The 18,367-nt window shown below is 42.7% G+C and overlaps 2 protein-coding genes across 3 annotated transcripts in view; both read left to right on the top strand.

The window, feature by feature from the left end:
- The window catches only part of LOC130488791 (protocadherin gamma-A12-like), a 358,724-nt gene that overhangs the window by 21,423 nt on the left and 318,934 nt on the right, over window positions 1-18,367 (top strand). The window contains exon 1 of one of the 2 annotated variants that reach the window (XM_056862449.1): window positions 14,313-16,700. The exons of the other annotated variant lie outside the window; for it this stretch is intronic. Coding sequence (XP_056718427.1) covers window positions 14,313-16,700 — 2,388 coding nt within the window. Of the gene's footprint in view, window positions 1-14,312; window positions 16,701-18,367 lie in introns of those variants that run through there. 2 annotated transcript variants of the gene reach the window in all.
- Window positions 9,413-12,010, top strand: LOC130489187 (protocadherin gamma-A8-like). Its single transcript, XM_056862924.1, has 3 exons — window positions 9,413-11,182; window positions 11,588-11,873; window positions 11,970-12,010. The coding sequence occupies exons 1-3, from the start codon at window positions 9,413-9,415 to the stop codon at window positions 12,008-12,010; spliced, it is 2,097 nt and encodes a 698-aa protein (XP_056718902.1).

Consider the following 18,367-nt stretch of genomic DNA (forward strand, 5'->3'; position numbering starts at 1 on the left):
ATGAAGACAGAAAGAGGAGTAATAATGCCTCTCCCCAAGAGATAGAATAATCTCCATTAGCCACATGCCTGTTGGCTCTAAGACAAGAAGCCAAGCTAGATGCCTTAAACAGCTAGGGAACATACTAATTAAATAAAAAGGTGTAGAAAGTAAGGAAAGTAAGGAAATCCAGCAAAAGCAGGGAATCCATAATGAATCTGTGGACTTCACAAGATTAATTACACTCACAACAACACTGTGAGAGTGTTCGACTGAGAGTTTGTGACAGTTCTAAGGTCACCTGGGAGGTGTTCATATGCCAGTAATTCAGAACAAAAGCAGAGGTCTTTTTATAGCAGACTAATAGAACAACTATTCCAGTCAATGGATGATGTAGATCAAGGGAAGTAATACTACCACTGTATTCTGCATTGGTCAGACCTCACTTGGAATACTGTGTCCAGTTTTGGGCTCCACAATTTAAGAAGGATGTTGACAAGTTGGAGTGTGTCCAGAGGAGGGCGACCAGAATGGTCAAAGGTCTGGAATCCATGCCTTATGAGGAGAGACTTAGGGAGTTGGGTTTGGAGAAGAAAAGGTTGAGGGGAGACATGATAGCCATGTTTAAATATTTGAAGGGATGTCATGTTGATGAGGGAACTCGCTTGTTCTCTGTTGCTCCAGAGACTAGGACACGGAGTAATTGATTTAAACTAATAGAAAAGTGATTCCACCTAAACATTAGGAAGAACTTTCTGACAGTGAGGGCTGTTTGACGATGGAATGTGCTGCCTTGGAGGGTGGTGGAGTCCCCGTCTTTGGAGGTCTTTAAGCAGAGGCTAGATGGCCATCATAGGAGCCCCATGGTGCAGAGTATTAAGCTGCAGTACTGCAGTCAAAAGCTCTGCTCACGACCTGAGTTCGATCCCGACAGAAGTCGGTTTCAGGTAGCCGGCTCAAGGTTGACTCAGCCTTCCATCCTTCCCAGGTCGGTGAAATGAGTACCCAGCTTGCTGGGGGTAAAGGGAAGATGGCTGGGGAAGGCATTGGCAAACCACCCCGCAAACAAAGTCTGCCTTGGAAACGTCGGGATGTGACGTCACCCAATGGGTCAGGAATGACCCGGTGCTTGCACAGGGGACCTTTACCTTTACCCTAGATTGTGGGATCCTGCATGGTGGGGGTAGTGTTGGGGTCACTGGGGATGTGTGGGGAGGTAGTTGTTAATTTCCTGCATTGTGCAGGGGGTTGGACTAGATGACCTCGTGGTCACTTCCAACTCTGATTCTACGATTCTATTATTCTATGAATAATAAAAAGACGACCTGTTCTCTGGACATTCCTTTTTGTAGAGCAAGGGCGGTGGAGGTCTTTGAGCAGAGGCTGGATGGCCATCTATTGAGAGTGCTTTGATTGTGGGATCCTGCATGGTGGGGGGGAGGGTTGGGGTCACTGGGGATGTGGGGGGAGGTAGTTGTTAATTTCCTGCATTGTGCAGGGGGTTGGACTAGATGACCCTGGTGGTCCCTTCCAACTCTATGATTCTATGTATAGTGAGCAGGAGATTTCAAAGATGTAATAGATAAAATAAGACTAACTCGTACTCAAATCCCAAAGTTCTTTTTAGATTGGCTTGAGGACTTCGTTTTGATAGATTTATATAGATATATGTCTGTATCAAAACATTTCACTTTCTATCCATACTAACAAAAACACATTCAAGGACTGACTGTTTCTTTAATAGTTCACATATTGTCCCATTGTGGTCATGTGGCAAAAAACCCAATCATAGATGCACACCATGTTGCCATGAAATTTCACTATCAGACTCAGACAGCTAAAGTAACTGAGACTGGATATTAAACAATTCACTCCACTTAAAGGGATGAGAAGTCTTTTTTCATGATGAGTAATACCTCAGATGTAAATTTCCCATAGTTTAGGAATGTTCCAAATCATGTATTAGGGGAGAGCTGAAAATGCACACACACACAGAGAGAGAGAGGAATATCAGAAAAAAATGATAAATTTCATTGACTTAATTAAGAAAAAAAACCCTAATGGCATTCTACTTAATTGATAAAGAAAAGGCTTTTGAAAGGAGCGAGTGGAATTTTCTGACGCCAACATTACATGTATCTGGTTTCAGGGATCATTTCCAGATGTGGATTACTCCAATATATAGTCTTTCAGCAACTACAATATTAGTTAATGCCCATCTCTCCACAAATGGAGAAGTTTCTATGGAGAAGAAAGGAAGGCAGCATGCCTGTTGTTGTTTAATCTGCATATAGAAGTTTTGGCAGTTAGATTTAGAAGGATATTCAGAATATTGGGGTAGGGAATTTAATCAACAAAACATGGTTTTATGCAGATGAACTGTTTTTTACATCGTGTAACCCCAAAATTTATTTTGCTAATGTGGTCAGACTATTAAATTAATTTAGTATGATCTAAGACTATAAGATTAACCCAGATAAATTGGTATTGCTAAGAATCCATATGGAGGTGCATAAGAACATGGACTAGAAACATGACAGGGTCCCAGTGGAGATCTGAAGGATTCTTGCTTGTAGATAATGTGGATAGGCTGATGAGAGAGAATTTTCAACCATTAGTAAAGCAAGGGGAAATGGTTTTGACACTTCTGAAAAAGTTAAAACTTTGTTTGGGCAAAATTGCCACTCTAAAAGGGAAGATTCTGACTATTCTTCAAATCCCTGAGGTTTTGTTTTAAAAGATCCTAATATGGTAAAGAAATGTATTTGGAATTGCAAGTCTCCTTGCATAAAACCTAGTAAGTACAAGTACTAAACATCACAAAATACATTACTAAAATTGTTTACTTATGATGGTATTTATCCTTCAAAGGGGGAGGAGAGGAATATGAAGCAAGTATACCATTCTCTGCCTGAATAATTTTAAGCAAGGAAGTACAGATGAGGGCAGGTAAATATGAAATAAGCAAATCCAGGATTTGGGAACAATTTAGAGATAGCTTGGCTCCTGGTATCTCTCCTTTAGCCTACGTTAATGTGTGTAACAGTTTTAATAAGACTTTATTAAGGACAAATGTATGTAATATCTCAGGGATACTTTAAAAAAGGGATTAGTGCCATCTTGTTACAGTAGTATGATGATCACTGGAGACCAGTGATCACAAATATATATAGTGTGCTCAAATGTTGAAGGTTCTACTGTTAGCCCATGGCATTTTAAAATATCATGTATTCGTTTACAGCATTGATATTCAACATGACACCCATGGTTACCATTATTATCCAAATTGCTCAGTTATGAATATTTATATGGGGAAATTAGCATTCAATAACTGGCAATGGGCATAACCTGCAGGATCTAACCTGTGTCTACGGGAGTCCAAACCATGATTCAAAGAATAAAGCGGAGTCAATGGATTTAGTTTCAAAGGTTTACTTATTAATAGTATGTGCACAGACACTCAAATCACATGTACACAACAACACAGAGATCCTAGGAAATAAAGAGAGTAGTTTTAGAGAAGTTTGCCCATGTGGGAGGCACTTTGATGACGGGAAATACTGCACCTGTCCTGAAGCGCAGTTGCCCCGGGTTCCGTGGGCTAAAATACTGGGAAAGGGGGGGATGGAAGGGGGGTTCCCGAGGTTCGACCAGTGAAATGGGAGGGGAGCGTGGTCAGGCTGCGCAAAGCCCAAACCACCAGCGTGATGGCATGCATGCCAGGGGAAGACCTAAGGTAACAAATAGATAGTGGGGACCCCAGATATACTCTTTACTGGGGCGGGGTAATGAGATTACCCTTTCGTGGTTCCCATGTAAAACAAAAGGTGATAAAAAGACTAATGGTTGGCTGCTGGGGTGAGGCAAGAGGGCAATTGAGCAAACTATCCTATTTCCATTGATTTGCGCAATTCCGGGAGGACCGGGAGTTGCTTGCAGATTGGATTAACATTCTAACACAAAGACGCGCATAGCTGTGTCCGGGGCGCGTCACTTTGCATAGCCGGAGAACGATCCTTCATTGGTATCTTGATGTCTTCCAATGGGCTATTAATCATGCTGATGAGGCTGGGGAGGGGGGTGTAGACGAAGACTATGTGCTTGACAGCTCCCTGCGAGATGGCTTCTGCTGGAACGGGGCACATAGGAAAATGGATTCCCTCTGGTTCTCTCCAAGAGGCTTCTCCCCCTTGTCAATTTCACTTGCTGGCGTGGGAGCCGTCCCCATTCCATTTGGGGTTGGCGCGCATCTGTTTGGGGTTGCCATGACCAGTCCGGGAGATTGGCAGCCCGTTGGGTAACACCATGGTGCTCATGCATAAGTTCCCTGATGCCCACTTAATTCTTCCCTAAAGTAAAGGGTGAATCCTGACCACGGGAGGTATTAGCTTTGGATTGGCATGGAGCACCTATTCAGGAACAGCTGCCTGCCTGATAGGTTGATGCTTGGCTTAGAACCTCCCAACATTTTGTGATTGTTCCCCATGGCAGCCATTTTGTGATTGGTTCCTGCTCCTACGAAAGCCATTTGGTGGTGCTACCCAATACACTATCTCAGAATTCCAAAAGTGCCCACCGGATCAAGAATTTTGGGCTCCCCGATTGATGGGAAGCCAATGAAGAGAGAAATAAACTTGTATGGCTAAAACAATTCAGCAAATTTAAACACCAGGAAAACTGAGCAGGGGATGACTTGTTGAAGTCTCTCCTCCCCCTGCACAGCTGCAGTTCCAATCTAAATTGGACCCCTTCAGCATTTGAGAACTTAGATGCAGCAGCTGCCTTCTGCCTGAAAGAGTATTACATAGTATTATATAGTTCTTGGAAGGCTGTAAGTGACTATAGATTCAGTTGGTATCTTAAGCTCCCCCAGGTCTTGGAGGTGGGGTGTGAAAGGTATTTGAGGTTTTCACTGGCATGAACCTCTATGGAATGTTTCAGTGATTTGTCAGAGGTTTTAGAGGCATAACATCTGCATTGGAACTGGGAGAGCACTTGGAGTTGTAGAGGCATAGGAAGTTGAGTAAGCCCTGGTCTGCCTATGACCTGGCCCTGCTGCCACTCAATTTTACATTAGTGTAGTGTTGCACTAATGTTGGGGGTGTGCCTGGGCCTGGTGAGACTTAAGTTGGTGACTAAGCCCTGGTCTTCCCATGACACAGCCTGTTGCCATCCAGTCTATCCTGGCATGGTTCCAGCAGGGTTTGCCACCCACATATCTTCAGGATACATTGATGTAGGACTTTGTTACCATCCTAAGCCCATTCAAGCCAGGGCTGAGATAGGCACCATATAGAGCAGCAAGCTCCCTTTTTGTATTCTTTGCAGCAATTCTGGTTTACGTGATCTAAGAGCATTTATCCATGTTCCTTGATGCAATATTGCTCTAGTGTTTTTATCAGATACGTGCTTGAGATTATTCCATGAATGCAATGTATTAAATATATCAACTCCAGTCACTTAAAGAAATTATCAAATCAAATGGATGGACGTAGGGAAAAACTGATATGTCTTGGTCAAAAGTTTTGGGTATTTGGCAATAGTTACTTAAACATAGCATTTGGTACAGTCTTCTATTTTACATTGTATTTCGATTGATTTTTGTAATAAATAGAATTCCGCAAAGATCTACCATGGTGATTACCTAGTTTTCTGTCCTTCAGTGTTCTCTGTTGTTATCATTAATATATTGTGATATTTCCATATTTCACATTTCTATATTTCACATTCAGTGTTGCATTTTAAGAGGAAATAAAATTGAAGGAGGATGGAACCGCAGGGCCTTCTGATGCATTCCTCCACCAGTCCTTTCACCCACTTATTCTCCCCCAACACACTGTCAACAGAAGGCCTCTGTTTTCCCCCAGACCTGGAGATACAGAAGGCTTGTGGGGTCAATGCCACCTGATAAATACATACTAGCTCTATCTCTGAATTCCTAGATTTTCATTGTTGGGGGGGCCTTTACGCAGCCTTCGTTGATTACAAGATGGCATTCGATAGCATCTCGCGTAACAGACTCTGGAAAAAATTAGAATCTTCTACTATAGATCGGAGACTGCTTGTCCTCATACGCACACTTCATGAAAATAATCATTTGGCAGTGAGATGTAACATCCATGGCCATTTATCACACAAGATACCAGTTAAAAGAGGAGTGAAGCAAGGATGTATTTTAGCTCCACTGCTCTTTAACTTTTATGTAAACTCTATGGTACGATGCCTATCTAACCCTAATTTCCACCCACCCATCATGGCAAACAGACCAATCTCCACACTCTTGTATGCGGATGACACAGTAATTTTAGCGCATACAGAGGTAGGACTTAGAAGAGCCCTTAGAGCTTTGGCGTTTTACTGCAAAGAGGAGCACTTATTAATTAATTTTACTAAGACCAAAATCATGGTCTTCTCTCACAAGACCAGAAAACATAAGTGGCAGATAGACGGCCATGAGATCGACCAAGTCAAGATGTTTAGATACCTTGGCATAACATTTCAAGCCTCTGGCTCATGGTCAGCTCAGCTGTCCCAAGTGTCTGAGACATCCCAGAGGACTGCTATGGCAACTTTGAGATTCTCCCTTACAAAAGGGGGTGCCCATATACCTTCTGCCATGAAAGTCTTCCAGGGGAAAGTGATCCCTCAACTCACGTTTGGGTTGCAGATATGCCTCTATAACAGTTTTCACAAATTAGAAGTAGTCCAGTCAAAATTTCTCAGATCCTTATTCGGTGTCCCTCAATGTATTTCAACTGCACTGATTAGAGTGGAAGCCGGGATGGTACCATTAGAAACACGAGCCTGGTACTATGCCATTTCTTATTGGTTAAAGATTAAATTGTCCTCATCTGGTTTAACTCCCCTAATCTTTGCAGATAATTTCTCCTCAAGATGGATTAATCTAACCGAGGATAAACTCCAACATTTAGGTTTATCAAGTACAACTCTTCTAAATCTTGGCTATCAAGGAGCAAAAGCAATAGTCAAACAGAGGCTTTGGGACATTGCCCTTCAAGATGACAGATCAAGGGCTTACTCGGAGAACCGTAAAAAAAATTTGGCCCCTCCAAATTATCTCAATACCTTAGAACACCCTAAACACCGGAGAGCCTTCACCTTAGCACGTTTTAATGCCCTTCCATCTGCTCTTCTTGACGGGAGGTATGCCAGTCTCCCTTACGAATACTGCCTCTGTCCATGCCAATCTGGAATGGTGGAAACTGTTGAACATGTGCTATTACACTGCCCATTTTATCAAGACATACGCAAAATGCTCATTGATCCAATTTTGTCTAGCTTCCCAGATAAAGACAGAGTTCGTTATACCACTTTATTATTAGAAGATTCTGTTAAAGATATTACCTATCAGGTTGCGAGATTCTGTGCTAGGGCATGTGCAATAAGGCAGAAGAAGCTGCTAAAATGACTTTTACGTTAAACAGACTATTTTACCAAATATCAGACATTCTGTTTTAATTATTATGATATCTCTTTTTGTATAAACTGGTCTTTGACCGTAATAAACAAATGATGATGATGATGATGATGATGATTTTCATTGTTTAAAAAGCAAGTCTCTAGAACTTCATAGAGATCTAAAGGGAAACAAGCAAGCCGTTGTTGACTAGATTGCCTGGAAACAAGACCTTCAAATGTCAGTTGCATTTTTTTTTAGATTATTAGCATATCTGGATAAAGTTTCCAAAGAAAGCATAAAGCATGTTATAGAGTAAATGGGGTGGAACTGGATGTTATTCTCTAGATCACACCTATCTTTAGCCCTGCCATCCATGTTTCCTTCACCCCACAAATAACTGAAAACTTCTCGGGTGCTCCATTTGTGAAGAGGTTCATGACTGTATATTTTCATTTAGACATTCAGCTCTTAAGAGGACTCTGGATACTAGTCATGATGCATACCAATTCCCCCCCCCCTCGATCAGAGGAGCATGCCTGTGCATTGGAACACATTGGAACATATTAGGTGCATTGGAACACAGGGAGGCAATAGTGCTGCAGTCGTCTTGTTTGTGGGCTTCCTAGAGGCACCTGGTTGGCCACTGTGTGAACAGACTGCTGGTCTTGATGGACCTTGGTTTGATCCAGCATGGCCTTTCTTATGTTCTTATGGGTTACCTTCCACATCACTGGATGAAGAAGAGGAGGAGTTGGTTTTTCTCTACCTATTCTCTACCTTTTAAGGAGAATCAAGCTGGCTTACAATCTCCTTCCCTTGCTCTCCCCACAACAGACACCTTGTGAGGTAGGTGGGGCTGAGAGAGAAATGTTACTAGCCAAGGTCACCCAGCTGGCTTCATGTGTAGGAGTGGAGAAACCAACCCAGTTCACCAGATTAGACTCCAATGCTCATGTGGGAGAGTGGGGAATCGAGTCCAGTTCTCCAGATTAGACTCCACCATTCCTAACCACTACACCACGCTTCCTCGTGAAATTACGGCTTTATGAATGTGAAATGCTAAAATGGTTTACTCTGATAATGGAATACTGGACAGATATAAACACTTTTTTATTAATTTAAATTCAGTCACTGATCATCCTAGAATGAAGGGCATACATGCAAACTTGGGTACCTGGTGTTCAAAATCCAATTCAGTTTAAATTAATAAATTCATTTGAGCATATTGTTACATTCGGGTTGTTCCAGTTTCAAACTTAGTTAAGATTGCCCCCCTCACTGCACTCTTAAGCTCTCACATATTAAATGTTCAGGCTGCATGCCTACAGTTGCCCCCAGGGGGTGTATAGGGAAAGTGTATCAGAATACCAGCAGGAGAAATGTGCGTGACAGTTGGGTAGCCCCAGAGAATCCAAAGGTCTAATAACTGGGTGAGAACTCAGTTATCTTAGTTCCAGAAAGCTTAGGTTTGTTTTCAATAAATCACTTTTCCTACTTACATACATATATTAATCAACCCCACAAACAAACAAACCAAAAGCAAAAATCCTAAACATAATGTATACCTAGATTCATTAAATAAAAAGATATGTATACACAACAGAAAGGGGATCAACAGATTTAAGCAGTATACTAGGCTGTACTTGAATCTGTGGGATACACTCAGGTCCATTTGCTTAATCAGATTCTGAATCTGCAGACCTGAAGTTCAGGCTTTGGTCAGAATTTTTTGATGAAGAAAAGGAAGAATCTAATGACCAAAGATGTGAGAATAATCTCATGACAAAAACAAAACAAAAGAAAACCTGCCGTTTTTGGATGAGACTCTGGGTGTCGCTGTTCACCAATTCAGCAGAAAACTGCACTCAAAACCACCAGTTCCGCTCCATGATTCTTTACTACTCAGAGTAACAGAGTGATCAGTCTTCAAATTCAACATTTGGTTTACGAAGAAACAGAGGACCCTAGCCCTGTTCCAGTGAGAACCAGTGCCTTTTACCTTGCTGTCAGGAGATGGAAGAAACACAGAAGCTGTGGAACTGCAAAGATAAGGGAATCTTACAATATCTAATCCTGCTGTTTGTCTGGAAAGCAGTTGCTGGGCAGATTCACTATTCCATTCCTGAAGAGATGCAGAAAGGCTCTTTCGTGGGGAATATTGCAGAGGATCTAGGGATGGATGGAAAGCATCTTCCAGACCATGACCTGCGTATAGTTACCAGAACAGGTATGGTTCAGTATTTTTCTTTAAACATCCACAATGGTCATTTACAAACCTCTGAGAGAATAGACAGAGAGGCAGTCTGTGGACAGGCAGAGAAATGCATCTTAAACTTTCAGGTTATTGTTGAGAGTAAAAGAAAACTGTATGGAGTTGAAGTGGAGATTACAGATATAAATGACAATGCCCCTAACTTCCCTCCTGGGGAACAAGAAGTGAAAGTCAATGAGATAGCTATCCAAGGCTCTCGGTTTCCTCTACCTGAAGCTCAGGATCAAGATCTTGGAATTAATTCTGTGCAAAGGTACCAACTTACAGGCAGCAGCCATTTTTCTCTGGATGTGAAAATGGGAGAGAACGGTGCCAGGCACGTGGAGCTGGTGCTGGAAAAAATGCTCGACAGGGAAGAGCAATCAGTGTATGAACTAATCCTCACAGCTACTGATGGAGGTGATCCAGTCAGGACTGGCACAGCTCAAATCAAAGTAATTGTTTCAGATGCGAATGACAATGCGCCAGTATTCAGTCAACCCCTGTATGCAGTGAGCATTGAAGAGAATATTCCTAAAGGGTCCACAATCTGTACAGTTAGAGCTGTCGATCTGGATGAAGGAATCAATGGAGAGCTGAAATACTCTTTCAAAAAGGTCACCAAGAGGGACTCACAAATGTTTCTTTTAAACTCAACAACTGGCACGATAACAGTAATGGGGGACATTGACTTTGAGGCATGCTCCTTTTATGAATTTGAGGTGCACGCTGAGGATTATGGCGGACTGTTCAACAGGGCAAAGGTTGAGATCACCGTTAAAGACCTGAATGATAATGCCCCAGAGTTAACTGTAACCTTTCTCACAAGCTCCGTCAAGGAGAATTCACCATCTGGAACTGTTATTGCTATTTTAAATGTAGAAGATCGAGATTCAGGAATTAATGGTGAAGTCACATGTTTGATTTCCCAAATCCTCCCTTTTCAGCTGAAAAAATCCACAGATAACTTTTACAGTTTGGTAACAGCTGAGAACCTTGACAGGGAGCAGAGAGAATCATACAATATCACTGTTTCTGCAACTGATCATGGGACACCTCCTCTTTCTACAGCCATGGTCATAGCGCTTCACATTGTAGATACAAATGACAACCCTCCTCACTTTTCAAAATCAGTCTACACATCTTATTTCATGGAAAATAACCAGAGAGGAGCTTCAGTCTTTTCCCTAACAGCAAGTGATGCAGACTGGGATGAGAACTCTAGAATAACTTATTCTATCACTGAAACAGATATCAATGATTCCTCCTACCTTTCCTCCTACCTTTCTGTTAACTCTGAGACTGGGATTATTTATGCCCTGCGTTCCTTTGATTATGAAGAGTTCCAAGAAATTAACTTCCTGGTCAAGGCTCAAGATGGAGGCTCCCCACCACTTAGCTCCAGCGTCTCAGTGATGCTCTTCATCCTGGATCAGAATGACAATGCTCCAGAAATCTTGTACCCTTCCGTTCCCACTGATGGCTCCACTGGAGTTGAGCTGGCCCCTCGCACCTCTGAGCCTGGCTACCTGGTCACTAAGGTGGTGGCGGTGGATGCAGACTCTGGCCAGAATGCCTGGCTCTCCTATCAATTACACAAGGCCACAGAGCCAGGACTCTTCACCATAGGACTCCACACTGGAGAGATCAGGACAGCCCGTTTCTTTCTGGACAAGGATGCTCTCAAGCAAAGCCTGGTAGTTTTAGTGAAGGACAATGGGCAGCCCCCTCTCTCTGCCTCCGTCATGGTCACTGTGGTGCTGGCCGACAGCATCCCAGAAAGCCTTTCTGATATTAGCATCATCTCAGCTCCAGCAGAACCCCAGTCGGACCTCACCTTCTACCTGGTGGTCGCTGTGGCTTTTGTGTCCTGCTTGTTTTTCGCCTTCCTGCTTGTGTTGCTGGCTATCAGGTTGCACAGGTGGAGAACTTCACAGCTGTGTGCTTCTGGGAGTGTGAATTTCAGTGGCGTTCCAGTCTCACAATTTGTGGGGATCGATGGTGTTCGAGCTTTTCTTCACTCTTATTGCCAAGAGGTTTCTCTCACCACAGATTCTAGGAAAAGCCAGTTCAATTTTTCGAAGGCAAATTATTCTAATACTCTGACTAATGATTTGACTGGTGAGGTAAAGGATCCTATCCTCGCTGGTGAAGATTTTAATTTAACCAGTGGAAATCAGATCGTATTCCAGGTGAGTCAACTTTTTGTTGTTAAATTGCCAGGTAATTATTGGATCTTTTACCAGGATTTTATGTGCAGCTTCTTGCATTCTTTCTTTTATTCAACTGCCTTCTCTGTGTTTTTCACTACGTCATCAGCCTATATCTCTGTAACGCCTTCGCATGAAACCCTTAAGTAATAGCAACAGTTGCCTCAATCCAGGAAATTATTAGTTAATCGCTGTTAACCATTTGGCTAATAGATAATATTACAATCAGGTCTATCACATTCCTTAGGGTACATTTGCGTTGGTAGTATTTGTAGATATTTACTGAAAGAGCAAGTGGTACATGGCCTTAGTTCTGACATGAAAATATGAAATAGCATTCATGTAAGAGGCAGACTACAGTTGAATGTATCAAAGGTGTATGGAAAGTGAAAAGATCTGTGTAATACATATATAGTTAAATGGGGAAATTGCGCAACATGAGACAATGGAAAGTACCATATTTAAGCAAAAGAATCAAGTGTGCAAATGCACAGGTATAAACTGGGGATACCTAGTTTGGCAGTAATACATGGGAAATAATCTCGGGATTACAGTTAATCACAAATGGACACAGCTACAGTGTCACAGTGTGACACAACTACAGATAAGACTAATGCTGTTTCAGCGCTGGGATTTTGATGCAGGGTGTTAGGTGCAGCCATGAACTGGCTGGCATGGGAGGCAGAGCCCACCACAAAATGGTTGCTTCAGGAAGTGGAGTGAAATGCACACACACAGAGGAAGTCCCAAGTGCAGGGGAGGAGAGGGGTAAGTTTTAAAAATAACGCTGGGAAAGAGGACTGAGATAATAAAACCAACACTGTGGTTGCAGCTGCTCCAGAAATTTTTTAAAAAATATGAACAGCCAATCAGATCTCCAATGGCCAACCAAATGCAGTGCTGGGCAAAAGCCCCGCCTGGTCCTGCTTACTTTCTAAAAACACTTGGCAGATGCCAGAAAAAATGTCAGTGGGCACCATGGTACCAACAGGCACCAAGTTGGGGACCTTAGGGTTAGAGTGTCAAACAAGGTCTGGGATACCCAGGTTTGAATTCCCATTCTGTCATGAAAGGTTGCTGGGTGCCTTTGGCCAGTCACACACACTTAGCGTAACCTACCTCACAGAGTTGTTGTGAGGGTAAAATAGTAAAGGTAAAGTTCCCCCTGTGCAAGCACCGGGTCATTCTGGAGGAGGGGAAAACAACTTTGTCAGCCACTTGAGGTTCCCATTGGGGAAATGTTGTTGGATAGTCCCATCAAGTCACAGCTGACTTATGGCAACCCCATAGGGTTTTCAAGGCAAGAGACGTTCGGAGGTGGTTTGCCATTGCCTGCCTCTGTGTGGGCTGAGAGAGTTCTGAGAGACCTGTGACTGGCCCAAGGTCACCCAGCAGGCTTCATGTGGAAGAGAGGGGAATCGAACCCAGTACTCCAGATTAGAGTCTGCCGCTTTTAACCACTACACCACGCTGGCTCTTCATTTGGGGAATTAGGCGGGGTATAAATGAGGTAAATAAATAAACAATAGTTTCATTCTACTCTGCACTAGCAGACCTTGTATAGATTACTGGGCCCATTACTGGGCCCATGCTTTAATAAGATGCAGAGCAAATGGAAGGGGTTCAGAAGAGGGCCGCAAAGATGGGCAGGGGGGCTGGAAACCTGTTGAGGAAAGTTTGAAGACACTGGGTCTGCTTAGCCTTGAGAATGGAGATACGATCACAGTCTTCAAATACCTGAAGAGGGCAAAACTGTGTTCTCTGCAGTGCCAGAGGACAAGGATAGATCTTATGGACTGAAGTTATGGGAAGGTGGATTTCAGGTGAATATTAGGAGACCCTTTCTAATGACAGCAGTTCAACAATGGAACCAATTAGCATAATGTTGTGGTCAGCTCTTGTTGCTGGAGGTCTTCGAGCAGAGACTGAATAGCCATCCATGGGAAATACTTTGGGCTTCCTTCATTGTGCAGCAGTCAGAAAAGGTGGCATATCAGATGCCTTTAAACATGAAGTTTATTAAATGAAGCACAGAAAACAACATTGGTTCATATATCATAATGCTATTTTATGTAGCACTGTGTCTAATCTTGACAACACTATCGTATTTTTTAAAAAATAAGTTTGCCTTGAAAACATTTTAAATAAAGAATAAAGAACGATTGGGTCAAGGAAAACAAAAGACTACATTTAGTAAGTATTATCTGTAATTTCAAGTTGGGACTCTGGGTGTCACTGTTCACCAATAAGGGAAACTTTCCCCCTAAAAAATCCAGCTAACCAAGCACTGCAGTTGAAGACACAGGATCAAAATAGCAGAGACATCGGATCTGAACTGACGTTACAGGGAATGAAACAAATACAACATTTATTTTAAAAACAACTCAGACGGACCTCCTTTCCTTGGACTCAGAACCAGAAGAACAAGAATCCCTTTCCTTGCTTCAAGAGGATGGGAGAAATTCAGAAGCAATGGAACACTGTGAACAAAGGCATCCTTCAATACTTAATCACCCTGTTTGTGTGGAAGGCAGTTGCTGGGCAGATTCACTATTCCATTCCTGAAGAGATGCAGAAAGGCTCCTTTGTGGGGAATATTGCAAAGGATCTAGGGATGGATGGAAAACATCTTTCAGAACATGGACTCCGGATCGTTACCAGGACAGGTACCGTTCAGTATTTTGCTTTGAACTTCAACAGTGGCATTTTACAAACTTCAGAGAGAATAGACAGAGAGGCAATCTGTGGACAGGCAGAAAAGTGCACCTTAAATTTTCAGGTGATTATGGAAAGAAAATTAAAGATTTATGGAGTAGAAGTGGAAATTACAGATGTAAATGATAATGATCCTCAGTTCCATCCATGGGAACAGGAGCTTGAAATCAGCGAAGCATCTACATTGGGGTCCCGTTTTAACCTTCCTCGAGCTGAAGATCCAGATCTGGGTACAAATTCAATACAGAGTTACCAACTCACAGGCAGCAGCCATTTTTCTCTGCAAGTGCAAATAGATGAAAATGGCATTAGAAGTGCTAAATTGGTGTTGGATAAATCTTTGGATAGGGAAGAGCAATCGGTTTATGATCTGATCCTCACAGCTTCTGATGGAGGCGATCCAGTGAGATCTGGCACTGCTCAAATCCACGTAATAATTCTGGATGCTAATGACAATGCTCCAGTTTTCAGCCAACCTGTTTATGAAGCAACTGTCCCAGAGAATATTCCTAAAGGGTCCACTATCATTACAGTAAGAGCAATTGATCTAGATGAAGGAATTAATGGGGAGATGAAATACTCTTTTCAAACACTAGTGAAACATAACTCTCAAACATTTCTCCTTAACTCTACAACTGGTGAAATAACACTTGGAGGAAAACTCGATTATGAGGATTCTTCTTTATATGAATTTGAGGTAGAAGCCAAAGATGGAGGAGGCCTGAGTGACACATCAAAAGTTGTGATTTTCATTACGGATTTGAATGACCATGCACCTGAATTAGAGGTAACTTATCTCACGAATGACATCCTGGAGAATTCACCAGTTGGAACCGTTGTTGCCATTCTCAACATGCAAGATGGTGATTCTGGAATTAACGGGGAGGTCACATGTTCAATAGACCCAAACCTCCCTTTTCGGCTGAAAAAATCCATGGATAACTTTTACAGTTTGGTGACAGATAATGTCTTGGATAGAGAGCAAGTGGCATCCTACAGTATCACCCTCACAGTTACTGACCATGGGATTCCTCCTCTTTCTACAGCCACTGTGATAGATCTAAGCCTTGTAGATGCAAATGACAATCCTCCCCTCTTTACAGAATCTGCCTACACATCTTATCTCCTGGAGAATAATTTGAGAGGGGCGTCTATCTTTTCCTTGAGAGCAGATGATCCCGACTGGGAAGAGAATTCCAGAATAACATATTCCATCATGGAGGGACATGATCGTTCCCTTCTCTCATCATACCTCTCCATTAATTCTGAAACTGGAGTTGTCTATGCATTGAGCTCTTTTGATTATGAAGAGGTGCAGGAGATCAGTTTCTGGGTTAAAGCCCAAGATGGAGGCTCTCCACCACTCAGCTCCAACATCTCAGTGACTCTCTTAATTTTAGATCAGAATGATAACGCCCCCCAGATCTTGTACCCTTCTAGCCCCACTGATGGCTCCACTGGAGTTGAGCTGGCTCCTCATTCTTCTGAGCCTAGATATCTGGTCACTAAGGTGGTGGCTGTGGATGCAGACTCTGGCCAGAACTCCTGGCTCTCCTATCAGTTACTGAAGGCCACAGAGCCAGGTCTCTTCACCATAGGACTCCACACTGGAGAGATCAGGTCAGCCCGTTTCTTTCTGGACAAGGATGCTCTCAAGCAAAGCCTGGTGGTTTTAGTGAAGGACAATGGGCAGCCCCCTCTCTCTGCCTCCGTCACGGTCACTGTGGTGCTGGCCGACAGCATTCCTGAAAGCCTCTCTGATATTAGCAGCATCTCAGTTCCTGCAGACCCCCAATCAGATCTAACCTTCTACCTGGTGGTTGCTGTGGCTTTTGTCTCCTGCTTGTTTTTCGCTTTCCTGCTTGTGTTGCTGGCTATCAGACTTCACAGATGGAGACATTCTCAGTTGTGTGCTTCTGGGAGTATGAATTTTAGTGGCGTCCCAGTTTCCCAGTTTGTGGGAATTGATGGAGTCCGAGCTTTTCTTCACTCTTATTGCCAAGAAGTTTCTCTCACCACAGACTCTAGGAAAAAACAGTTTAATAATCAGCAGACCTGTGACACAAATGAGCCTATCCTAACTTTTGAAGATTCAAATCTTAGCAGTGGAGACCAAATATTCCAGGTGAGTTGATTAATGTCATTTTCTTTTATTGTATCTGTATTTATTACTCTTGGCAGGGATTTTTCATTGGATTGTTCTGTCAGATATTTTGAAGAGCAATGAGGTGTCTCAGTGTTTCTGTTCTAATTCCTTTTTAGGTTCTTTGACATTTTTTTGTAGATTCATCAGTGAGATCCCATTTGTTTTATAATATGCATCTGTTTTAATCAGCAGCACTTACCAGATACCAAGCAGGGAGCAATTTATTGATGTGTATCTTCCTAACAATTGCACATGCTCTGAGGCCTTTGAATCTTCCCTTTTGAATCCTCCCTTTCTGTTCGAAGAATGATTTGTAAATATTACTTTACATTTCTGTCACATTGTACGGTTCTCAAAGCCCTCCCCTTCCATTATCTTGTTGCAATCCTTAGTAAGGTGCAAAGTAGGTCCGTTTTAGTTCTCTGTATGGCAGGGAATGTGGCTGAGCAGGACTGGCTTGTCTAAGGCCAATTAAAAGAAGAGTTGGTTTTTATACCTCGCTTTTCTCTACCTTTAAGGAATTTCAAAACGGCTTACAATTGCCTTCCCTCCCCCTCCCCACAACAGATATCTTGTGAGGCAGGTGGGGCTGAGACAGTTCTGAGAGAACTTTAACTGGCTCAAGGTCATCCAGCAGGCTTCCTGTGGAGGAATGGGGAAACACACCCAGTTCTCCAGATTGGAGTCTGCTGCTCTTAACCACTACACCATGCTGGCTCTTAGTAAGATCATAGCAAAGGCAAGATTCAAACTAAGCACTTGGTATCTTAGCTGATATTTCACAGCAACTCTTACTGTTTACCAAACATGGTTGAATATATTTTTTCTATGTGCTGCACATTTTAGCTTTAAATTCAGTTGAACTGTATTGGAAGAGAATGAAGGAGCCCCATGGTGCAGAGTGGTAAGCTGCAGTACTGCAGTCCAAGCTCTGCTCACGACCTGAGTTCGATCCCGACGGAAGTTGGTTTCAGGTAGCCAGCACAAGGTTGACTCAGCCTTCCATCCTTCCGAGGTCGGTAAAATGAGTACCCAGCTTGCTGGGGGTAAAGGGAAGATGACTGGGGAAGGCACTGGCAAACCACCCTGTAAACAAAGTCTGCCTAGTAAACGTCGGGATGTGACATCACCCCATGGGTCAGGAATGACCCGGTGCTTGCACAGGGGACCTTTACCTTTTACCTTTATGTGCTGCACATTTTAGCTTTAAATTCAGTTGAACTGTGTTGGAAGAGAATGAAGTGGAATGCAGCATAAGGGGGTAGGGTGGTCAACTTCATAATTAGCAACACTGAAGCTGAGGCCAAAGAGCACCTGAGGAAATCATGCTGAGATCATTCCTCAGAGGTTCAGCTGGGAGACTAATAAAAAGGTCATAATATGTGAGTTCATGTATGGTCCATAACATAGTCTTCACTGTGGCCCCACCTTCCAAAGAAAATGATATCAAGAGAAAAGCAGTTTGGCACGGAGAAACATAAAGAGCTGAATCAAGGCCAGTAAACTGAAACTCTATCCAGATGATAGATCACAATGGGTAGCCATGTTAGTCTGTCAATACTGGACTCTTGCTATTTTCTATCCAAATCAGGTTGACTGGTAATAAACCAATTAAGGATCTTCAAAGTAAGCCTGTATTGGGCAGG

This window comes from Euleptes europaea, chromosome 17 (assembly GCF_029931775.1).
Source record: "Euleptes europaea isolate rEulEur1 chromosome 17, rEulEur1.hap1, whole genome shotgun sequence".
NCBI classification, from domain to species: domain Eukaryota; kingdom Metazoa; phylum Chordata; class Lepidosauria; order Squamata; family Sphaerodactylidae; genus Euleptes; species Euleptes europaea.

Coding starts and splice junctions, on each gene's coding strand:
- LOC130489187 (XM_056862924.1), top strand. CDS start 9,413: ATGGAAGAAACACAGAAGCTGTGGAACTGCAAAGATAAGGGAATCTTA. Junction 11,183..11,587: donor CCTCTGAGCCTGGCTACCTG/GTCACTAAGGTG, acceptor AGAACTTCACAG/CTGTGTGCTTCTGGGAGTGT. Junction 11,874..11,969: donor TTTTGTTGTTAAATTGCCAG/GTAATTATTGGA, acceptor CTACGTCATCAG/CCTATATCTCTGTAACGCCT.